A 10,726-nucleotide genomic window follows, 5' to 3' on the forward strand; every position below is an offset into this window, starting at 1 on the left:
CTGTTAGTGTTTATAGAAAATGATTTATTTTATTTTGCTTTAAGGTATTTTACATATGCATGCATGTATGGATATGCCTGTGTGTGTGTGTGTGTGTGTGTGTGTACCTGACTCCAGGCGTAAGGTCTGTGGTTGGCTGATGTGTGTAACAGGCGCAGGTTTGCCTCTCTCAGTCTGAGTCAGAGTGGCCGTAATCCCACTCAGATCATCTCCAAACTGCTGTGGCAAACTCCAGAACTCACTACCCACACGATAGCCCTGAGACAGAGAGAGAGACAGAGAGAGAGAGAGAGAGAGAGAGAGAGTGAGAGAGAGAGAGAGAGAGAGAGAGAGAGAGACAGACAGACAGGCAGACAGACAGAGAAGGAAAGAGATGTAAACACACTGACATTTACAGAGAATTCAAGGGTAATAAATAATAAATAATGTTGTCAAATAATAACTGAGACAGAACAAAACCAGGCACACAGACATAAACATACAGTGAGAAGTCACGTACGCTGGACTGTGTTTGTGTCTTAGATGGAGTAAAATGGAATAAGAGGAAACAGTAAACGCAATGACATTCAATCATTCTGGGATAATTGCTAAAACTTTATGTGAATGAAAAGGAGTCAGTGTCAGAGCTGAACTGCTGTGTTCTGTCATGCCTGGTTCTAATGGACTGATGCCTGGTTCTGTGTGGGGTGGTGACGGACTGATGCCTGGTTCTGTGTAGGGTGGTAATTGGACTGATGCCTGGTTCTGTGTAGGATGGTAACTGGACTGATGCCTGGTTCTGTGTGGTTTGGTAACTGGACTGATGCCTGGTTCTGTGTGGGGTGGTGATGGACTGATGCCTGGTTCTGTGTGGGGTGGTAGTGGACTGATGCCTGGTTCTGTGTGGTTTGGTAACTGGACTGATGCCTGGTTCTGTGTGGGGTGGTAGTGGACTGATGCCTGGTTCTGTGTGGGGTGGTGACGGACTGATGCCTGGTTCTGTGTGGGGTGGTGACGGACTGATGCCTGGTTCTGTGTAGGGTGGTAATTGGACTGATGCCTGGTTCTGTGTGGGGTGGTAATTGGACTGATGTCTGGTTCTGTGTAGAGTGGTAATGGACTGATGCCTGGTTCTGTGTGGGGTGGTAACTGGACTGATGCCTGGTTCTGTGTGGCGTGGTAATGGACTGATGCCTGGTTCTGTGTAGGGTGGTAGTGGACTGAGGTCTGGTTCTGTGTAGGGTGATAGTGGACTGATGCCTGGTTCTGTGTGGGGTGGTGATGGACTGATGCCTGGTTCTGTGTGGGGTGGTAGTGGACTGATGTCTCATTCTGTGTAGGGTGCGGTGGTAGTGGACTGATGCCTGGTTCTGTGTGGGGTGGTGACGGACTGATGCCTGGTTCTGTGTGGGGTGGTAGTGGACTGATGCCTGGTTCTGTGTGGGGTGGTAATGGACTGATGTCTGGTTCTGTGTGGGGTGGTAACTGGACTGATGCCTGGTTCTGTGTGGGGTGGTAATTGGACTGATGCCTGGTTCTGTGTGGGGTGGTGACGGACTGATGCCTGGTTCTGTGTGGGGTGGTAACTGGACTGATGCCTGGTTCTGTGTGGGGTGGTAATTGGACTGATGCCTGGTTCTGTGTAGGGTGGTGATGGACTGATGCCTGGTTCTGTGTGGGGTGGTAATTGGACTGATGCCTGGTTCTGTGTAGGGTGCGGTGGAAGTGGACTGATGCCTGGTTCTGTGTGTGGTGGTAGTGGACTGATGCCTGGTTCTGTGTGGGGTGGCAATTGGACTGATGTCTGGTTCTGTGTAGGGTGCGGTGGTAGTGGACTAATGCCTGGTTCTGTGTGGGATGGTAATTGGACTGATGCCTGGTTCTGTGTAGGGTGCGGTGGTAGTGGACTGATGCCTGGTTCTGCGTGAGGTGGTAATTGGACTGATGCCTAGTTCTGTGTAGGGTGCGGTGGTAATCGGACTGATGCCTGGTTCTGTGTGGGGTGGTAATGGACTGATGTCTGGTTCTGTGTAGGGTGCGGTGGTAATGGACTGATGCCTGGTTCTGTGTAGGGTGCGGTGGTAGTCGACTGATGCCTGGTTCTGTGTGGGGTGGTAATGGACTGATGCCTGGTTCTGTGTAGGGTGGGGTGGTAAATGGACTGATGGGGTGGTCTTACATGTCCTGAGTGCAGTGCAGGTAGAGCTCTGGAGAGGAGCTCTCTCTGTTCCTGGGTCTGTCGGAAATGGCTGGACTGAGTCATCAGAAGCTGCTCCACTGGTTTCTGCAGGAGTTCTGTCATATCATATCACACCACACCACATATACAGTATGGGAACCACATTCTGTCATATCATATCACACCACATGTACCATATGAGAACCACATTCTGTCATATCATATCACACCACATGTACCGTATGTGAACCACATTCTGTCATATCACTGGTTTACTTCTATTAAAATATGCTTTGTGTCAATTTAATTTCATTCGCTTTAATAAAACTGAATTCTATGTGAGTTGAGTCTTCAATGTTTTGCTTGTGTGCACAAATGGCCTTGTACCAAAGCAGGTCATTCACATTCGCACTGTTTTATACAGAAATGACTTTGATAAACAAAGCACTCAGGATTTGGCGACAAAACAAAAGTGCAATCAAGTTCCTGAGTGCATGTCATCTGTCTGGAGTAGGTGAAGATAACTTTTAATGCAGGGGGAACATCAGTCAGTCAGTGTTTATGTAGAGAGAATATCAGTCAGTGTTAATGCAGAGAGAATATCAGTCAGTGTTAATGTAGAGGGAATATCAGTCAGTCAGTGTTTGTTTTCAACAGAACAAAAAGCCCAACCGATAGTGAGTGTGTAGTACACTACATTAAAGTTCTCATACTAATATACTATACTGTATACTAGGGTGGGGAGTAGTGTGCAGCATACAGCGTGTAGTGGGCCAGTATGCAGTATGTCGTACACCAGTATGTCACTTTGAACATGGCCATAGTCCACACACAGGAAACAGACTACACTGCTGTCTAGGGGAGTGGGCTGAGGTTTGGATGACTCACCGATGCAGCATTTTCTCACCATGGAAGAGATTTATGGCACAGAGCAGACATTACTTAGAGCGGATATTCACTTCAATTAGTGAAAGACACACGTTCATGAGAATTTAATAATTGAATGGGCCATGTGAGGTCCGTAACGTTTTTTAATGGCCGTCTGTTATGAAAAGTCTACTGTTCTCTCATTAGTGCTGCTCTCAGTTGGGAACACCCTCAGGGGACGTCTGCAGTATGACTGTGAGTGGGGTGGGATGGTGTAATATGTAATCTCTTTATTGGTGCCGATGGGGCAGATGGGATACCTAATCTCTGTGTGCAGCTTAAAGGATATGTAGTCTCTGCATGTGGCAGATGGGATTTGTAGTCAGTCATTGGTGCTGATTGGATATGCAGTTCTTATGTGACATTCAATCTCTCGGTGAAGCTGATTGGATATGTAGTCCACACAGGCGTGTTAATGGGATACGCAGTCCTGGGCTTGATGCTTATCGGATATGTCTTCCACACAGAACGCACAGTTACTGGGATATGCGATCTCTAAGTGGTGTTCATAGGCTATGACGTTAATGGTCCACACAGAACTGTTACTGGGATTTGTACTCTCTATGTGGTGATGACTGGCTATGTAGTTAATGGAATATATAGTCCACACAGAACTGTTACTGGGATTTGTAGTCTCTAAGTGGTGATGACTGGCTATGTAGTGAATGGAATGTATAGCCTACACAGAACTGTTACAAGGATTTGTAGTCTTTAAACGGTGTTGATTAGCTGTGAAGTGAATGGGATATATAGTCCACACAGAACTGTTACTGGGATTTGTAGTCTCTAAACGGTGTTGATTAGCTGTGAAGTGAATGAGATATTGTAGTCCTGGGTGTCATGTTGATGGGACATGTGGTCCACACAGACTCACCGGAAATGAAGTCCTGCTGTCGACGACGCTGTGTCATGTGACGATCCCAGTGCTGAAGGGCGTGTCTCTGGATGTAGTGCTGCTCACTGGGGAAGAGTCTGGGCTTCTCATTGCACCTCAGACCTCCAGCCTGGAGAGGGGGCTCTCTTCTAAGATCAGGCACCCGTTTGACAAGCTGAAGACAAAGGAAAGTCAGAGACCCACACAGCCTGGTCCTTCAGGCAAACGGGATGGGGTATGACTAAAGCCCGATTACTACATTAAGGACAGCCCAACAGAGGCCTGTTATTCTTCTTACAGCTTTGTGCAGGAACGATCCACATCTGAATCAGAGATACTTATCCACGTCCATATTCGACACACTACACATGACCGAGCACTGGAAGACCCTGTGATATTTCATTAGAAGAGAATAAAAAAAGTCAAAATAGTGAGAAACTGTCCTTTGAAAGAGTCATATTTACCTCCATTTCTCCTCTGGCTTCCATCTCACACTTAAAGTCCCTCAGGCTTCCCAGAATGCTGTGAGGCAAGACCATCCCGTTGGAATCAAAACGAGGGCCTCCGGGACCTTATGGAGCGAGATAACTATGACCAGTGATTTTCTCTGTAGGGACTAAGGAAGCTTTCTAAGAGACTACGGCAGTTCTGTCGCTCTGGGTGACACCCTATGTTCTGATACCTGTGTAGTCCAGTGGCTCAGCCACAGTGTCTTGTGGGAGGGGTCTTGCGACAGCGACCCTAACTATCTTCTTGACCTCATCAGGTGGGCATGTCTTACGGACCAGGACGTGAGTCGTCGCCCGCGATTTCTGGGACGCCCTGGGTGGCTGAGGCACCCGTAACTGCGTGGAGACGAGTGTTGAACATGCACACGCACACACACACACACACACACACACACACACACACACACACACACACATGACACAACAGAAAAAATATTACATATACCAATTACGTGCATGCCCGCTTCGAAAATAACCTCCTTTACTGTCCTACTTTACTCCACATGTTCCAGTGGATTTTCAAAAGAGACAGAAGTGGAACGTGTAAATGCATTTTGAAACACATTGTGAATGAGAGAGTACAACCCTTAAAGTCACAGAGGCTTGAATTTAAACACTAATGAGATCTGTCGGGGGGGGGGGGGGGGGGGTCTTGTGTCTCTCCTCTGACCTTCTCCAGATCCTCCTGTTTGATGAGCAAGGCCTGGACCTCCTCCCCTTTGAGTGTGGGGCTCTGCGGCGCCTCCACGGACAAACATGAGGAGAACTCTTCAGAGGCCTTCAGACGCTTATCTGAAACACAGCAGGACACACCTGGCTTGTCATGTTCATGGACGCTCGGCCGTGTTCATGTTCTAACTACAGTGTTCACTACACACTCCTGGCTCTCTCTCCTCTTTATCTGTCTCATCATCGAGCACAGTTCACTCTTTTTGTCTCCTTATCCCTTTTTTTCTTTCTTTTTTTATAGTTATGTCTTCTGTGTTGTTACCACTAAACTGTTACATTGTACTATTGTGTGTTATGCATCGGTTAATGGAAATATGCCATAGTTCTTTTGTGGCCTCCCTACATCTATGCCTATGTAGTTATACAGACAATATATTACCCAAACAGTCATACTGAACTGGAAAGTAAATATTTCTTACACCACACAGGCAGACAGGAAGTAGACTTTACACAAATTAGACTCCTGTCCTCAAGTGTTACATAAGAGAGTGAGACACTGGTTATGGTTGTCAAATATACTCATAATACAGAGGAATATTGTTTTTTGGAGAAGTTCTGTTTTTCTAGAGGAGACAAATAGTAAATGTGATGTGATTTTGTTACCATGATCAAAATGCGGGTTTCAAAAGAAGCTGACACATGTGCATATGCACACGCCACAGGGCTTAGCGCACCTATAACCATCACCTACATTGTGAGTGACATTGGAACCATAACAACAAACGGAAACAAACTCTTATGAAACACAACACACACCTGCCTCTTCCCTGTCTGTCTGCACTGCACAACAAGACAAATAAAACTGACCAGTCTAATTTAATATGGACATGGGATTGCAGATCTGATTTGATAAAGACAAGAGCCATGTTAAAAGGAAAAAAAGCACAGTTTTAGTCTGCTTAACAATCCAATCAGCAGTTCAACCAGGGGGTATGTGAGTGTATGTGTGTGTGTGAGTGTGTGTGTGTGTGTGTGTGTGTGTTACAGGGTGGGGGGAGCATTTTAGAAGCATTTTAAAAATTATTACTACTACTACTACTAATAATAATAATAACAATAATAAAGATAATGGTCTAAGAGAGTATATATGTATGGACTCATAATGTGAACATGTATAGAAAAGGACTGCGTGAGGATATATAGGTGTATGGGAGAAGACTGTGAGTGTGTGAGTGTATGGGAGAAGACTGTGAGTGTGTGAGTGAGTAAGGGTATGGGAGAAGACTGTGAGTGTGTGAGTGTATGGGAGATGACTGTGAGTGTGTGAGTGTATGGGAGAAGACTGTGATTGTGTGTGTATGGGAGATGACTGTGAGTGTGTGAGTGTATGGGAGAAGACTGTGAGTGTGTGAGTATATGTGAGTGTATGCGAGAAGACTGTGAGTGTGTGAGTGAGTGTGTGGGAGAAGACTGTGAGTGTGTGAGTGTATGGGAGAAGACTGTGAGTGTGTGAGTGAGAGTATGGGAGAAGACTGTGAGTGTGTGAGTGTATGGGAGAAGACTGTGAGTGTGTGAGTGAGAGTATGGGAGAAGACTGTGAGTGTGTGAGTGTATGGGAGAAGACTGTGAGTGTGTGAGTGAGTGTATGGGAGAAGACTGTGAGTGTGTGAGTGAGTGTATGGGAGAAGACTGTGAGTGAGTGAGTGAGTGAGTGAGTGAGTGAGTGAGTGAGTGAGTGAGTGTATGGGAGAAGACTGTGAGTGTGTGAGTATATGTGAGTGTATGGGAGAAGACTGTGAGTGAGTGTGAATTTACAATATTTGGCAGACGCTTTTAGCCAAAGCGACTTACAATCAGTGCATCGGTCGGATTTCTAATACCTCATAAGCAGAGATTTACTCCTTCGTATTGCGCCCCTGGAATTCTTTGACAAACATAGAAACAAGACAAGGGTTTTTTTTTTTTTTTTTTAAGGAAAGGAGGTGAGGCATTGGGGGATAGGTGGGTTCTGAAGAGGTGGGTTTTCAGTTTCTTGCGGAAGATGGTGAGGGATTCCGCAGTCCTAACTGTATGAGGGAGGTCGTTCCACCACCGCGGGGCAATGGCGGAGAAGAGGCGTGGTCGGGAGGAGCGGCTGCCAGGTTCCCGAAGTGAGGGAACCGTCAGCTGACCAGAGGTCGTAGAGCAGAGGGTTCTAGTAGGGGTATACGGAGTTATTAGGGACTGACGGTATGATGGGGCGGAGCCTCTTGTTGCCTGGTAGGCCTGTACCAGTGTCTTGAATTGGATGCGGGCAGCTACCGGAAGCCAGTGGAGCGCAGTAAGCAGTGGAGTGACATGAGAGTGCTTAGGGAGGTTGAATACCAGGCGTGCAGCAGCGTTCTGCACGAGCTGGAGTGGCCTGATGGCGCAGGTCGGTAAGCCAGCCAGTAGAACGTTGCAGTAGTCCAGGCGGGAGATGACAAGCGCTTGGACCAGGAGCTGGGTCGCCTGTTGTGTGAGGAATGGGCGGATTCTCCTGATATTGTATAGGGAGAATCTGCAGGATCGAGTGAGTGAGTGTATGGGAGAAGACTGTGAGTGTGTGTGGATATGTGAGTGTGTGGGAGAAGACTGTGAGTGTGTGAGTGTATGGGAGAAGACTGTGAGTGAGTGAGTGTGTGAGTGTATGGGAGAAGACTGTGAGTGAGTGAGTGTATGGGAGAAGACTGTGAGTGTGTGTGGATATGTGAGTGTATGGGAGAAGACTGTGAGTGTGTGAGTATATGTGAGTGTATGGAAGACTGTGAGTGAGTGAGTTTATGGGAGAAGACTGTGAGTGAGTGAGTTTATGGGAGAAGACTGTGAGTGAGTGTATGGGAGAAGACTGTGAGTCCGTGTGAGGATTTGTGAGTGTATAGGAGAAGGCTGTGAGTGTGTGAGTGTATGGGAGAAGACTGTGAGTCCGTGTGAGGATTTGTGAGTGTATAGGAGAAGGCTGTGAGTGTGTGAGTGTATGGGAGAAGACTGTGAGTCCGTGTGAGGATTTGTGAGTGTATGGGAGAAGACTGTGAGTCCGTGTGAGGATTTGTGAGTGTATGAGAGAAGACTGTGAGTGTGTCTGTAAGACAAGACTGTATAACGGATTGGTGAAGGACTGAGAGGCAGATAATGGCAGCCTACACAGGTGTTATGATAGAGCGGGAAGTTAATGAGTCATTAGTATTACACAGTCCACCCTGACTCTTACTGACCTGCAGAGGAAAGAAAGAGAGAGAGAGAGAGAGAGAGAGAGAGAGAGAGAGAGAGAGAGAGAGAGACTACAGAGAGGGTTGAATCTCACACACACACACACACACACACACACGCAGATTGGAACACTGACCTGCTTATGTAACTAGGTTGAACCTCATCACTTTTGAGAAACGATTTACTGTTACTATGACAATGGAAGTTTATACATGTACATATATATGTGTGTGTGTGTAGAAATGTAGAAATACATAGTTCCCTTTTTTTGCTTCCTTGTCCTGTTTTTTCTTTCTTTTTTTTTTTCTTTTTGTCTTCTGTGTTGTTTCACAGGAGTAACATTTGACCCAGAACAGAGAGTGAGGGGAAAAGTAAGCTTTCTCCACAGGGGATGGATCAGCACTCTAACAGGACAACATTATGAAATAAACACAGAGCCTGGGCTTAGCCTACACACCTCCTCTGCCTTTCAGTTAGGCCTTTTTTTTTCTTTTCTTTTTTATTAAGTTGACAAAGTTGGTGACCCACTTTCAACAGTAAGATTACGTTTACCTATCTCTGACACAGTTTTTAACCAATTTCGTCCTTTAACACACACACACACACACACACACACACACCTGTTGCTACTTCCCAGGACTCTCAGATAAAAAGCATGTTATAGCTGGTAATGCTGGAAGCAAAAATCACAACTCCTTCCTGCTGGTCACATAAAGTTATCCCTCTCACACACATATCTTTCCAGTATCTCTCCCTCTTCCTTTCTCTCTCTCTCTCTCTCTCTCTCTCTCTCTCTCTCTTTATGTAGCCCTCTATTCTCATGGTCTGTTCCTCCCACAGTGCCCCTGAATGGGTGTTTGATGAAGTGGAATTTGTAGTGAACGGATCATACATGAAGGTCATGGTTAAGGATATCATAAGGAGTACTGTTTAGAATACTATGTATTCCATCCATTGCATCAGTAGAAAGAATAGGGATTGTGGTTAGGTTTGTCTCCTTAAGGTAATTCAGTCTATCCTCTGAAGCATGTTCACGGCCCAGTACCACAGCATTATTCAAAGACTGATTTTGAAAGACAGGGCGTCCAACCCGCATTCAGACTGCCTAGTCCACAGACTACAGCATAGGCTATATCATTCAGGTACCCCCTCAGTCCAGTTTAACTTTGGTCTTGAGCAGCAGAACAACGGACTAAATTCCTGTCCTAATAACAGTTAAGGTAGGAAAGAATGGTTGTTACGGATCTCAGATAAACAGAGAGAGACAGAGCTGACTGTCTTATGTGGAGGGTAAAAAAAAAAAAAACACTCGCCAGATGGGTTGTTGCACACGGGGCTTAGGTTACAGACAAATTTCTCCTGGATGATGCGTTACGGAAAGCTTTTCCTGAATCTCTGTTCAAAAACGCTTAAATCTGACAAACATTAAAGCTATAAACTACAAAGTAAGTTACCACTGCGTTGTCTGAGTTTCTTTTCAAGATTCAAACTTATTTAAATAAACTGAAATAAACCTTAACCGAGGCAAAGCCAACATGCACTTTAGTTGATTTCTTTTACTATTGAAGAAATGGCAAAGTAACTAAGCTAACTTTGATGTTTAAGATGCCAGTTAATTTTCCTCTCTTGATTTCACATACCTGGGGGAGACCGTGGTCTTGCCTCTTTCTTGACGTTTTTGCTTGTTTTACTTGCCATGTACGTGGTCGACAGGTCAGCTGTTATCTTTAATGGTTAAGCTAATTTGAGTGAGTTTACTGACTAGCCAACTAGCTAACAAGTGCTAAATTAATTTCCCATCGGTAATAGTCGGTGCGATTTCTATGACGGCTTCATTTGATTAAAAAAACAACAACTTTCCATTATGCTAACTTATTTGTGTCTTACAAACTGATTTGACAACTTTGTGGCTACAACAGAAAAACATGGATCTTTGTTCACTTTTACTAATTAACTGTCTTGCCTTCCTTCTGTGTATACGTTGCCATGACAACGCCAGCTCAAGCGCAGAACTGACTTTTATTGGTCAGGGACAGAAATGTCCTGTGTTTCATTGTTTGGTTAAATCTTTAGAAAATTATCGTGTTTTTAAAGCACTTTTAGCACAGCTAGTTGTTTTTTTTTTTTTTTAGCACCGTCGCCTAAAGAAGACAGTTCCAAGAAATGACCAGATACTCCGCGCCACTTTCAGCAAGGACGCAGAATTAAAAGACACAGCTCCACATCGACGGTTTTTCCAGCACAAGCGTTGTGTTATGCTTTAATAAACAAGTAATTCGTACTGGAAGCCAACTTCAAAATTGGGGAAATGCTCCCTCCTTTTCGTTTAAATGCATTGCAGACCGAAAAAAAAAAAACCTT

At 45.3% G+C, this 10,726-nt stretch overlaps 1 protein-coding gene across 1 annotated transcript in view; it reads right to left on the minus strand.

The window, feature by feature from the left end:
- The window catches only part of mycbpap (mycbp associated protein), a 25,334-nt gene extending 15,271 nt beyond the window's left edge, over positions 1 to 10,063 (minus strand). Inside the window, exons 1-7 of the mRNA XM_030780432.1 lie at positions 10,006 to 10,063; positions 5,139 to 5,260; positions 4,642 to 4,804; positions 4,424 to 4,530; positions 3,960 to 4,134; positions 2,159 to 2,274; positions 108 to 258 (exon numbers count right to left, since the gene is read on the minus strand). Coding sequence (XP_030636292.1) covers positions 108 to 258; positions 2,159 to 2,274; positions 3,960 to 4,134; positions 4,424 to 4,530; positions 4,642 to 4,804; positions 5,139 to 5,260; positions 10,006 to 10,063 — 892 coding nt within the window. The remainder of the gene's footprint in view (positions 1 to 107; positions 259 to 2,158; positions 2,275 to 3,959; positions 4,135 to 4,423; positions 4,531 to 4,641; positions 4,805 to 5,138; positions 5,261 to 10,005) is intronic.
- Positions 10,064 to 10,726: the final 663 nt, after the last annotated feature.

The sequence above is a fragment of the Chanos chanos genome, chromosome 7, assembly GCF_902362185.1.
Source record: "Chanos chanos chromosome 7, fChaCha1.1, whole genome shotgun sequence".
Lineage (NCBI taxonomy): Eukaryota > Metazoa > Chordata > Actinopteri > Gonorynchiformes > Chanidae > Chanos > Chanos chanos.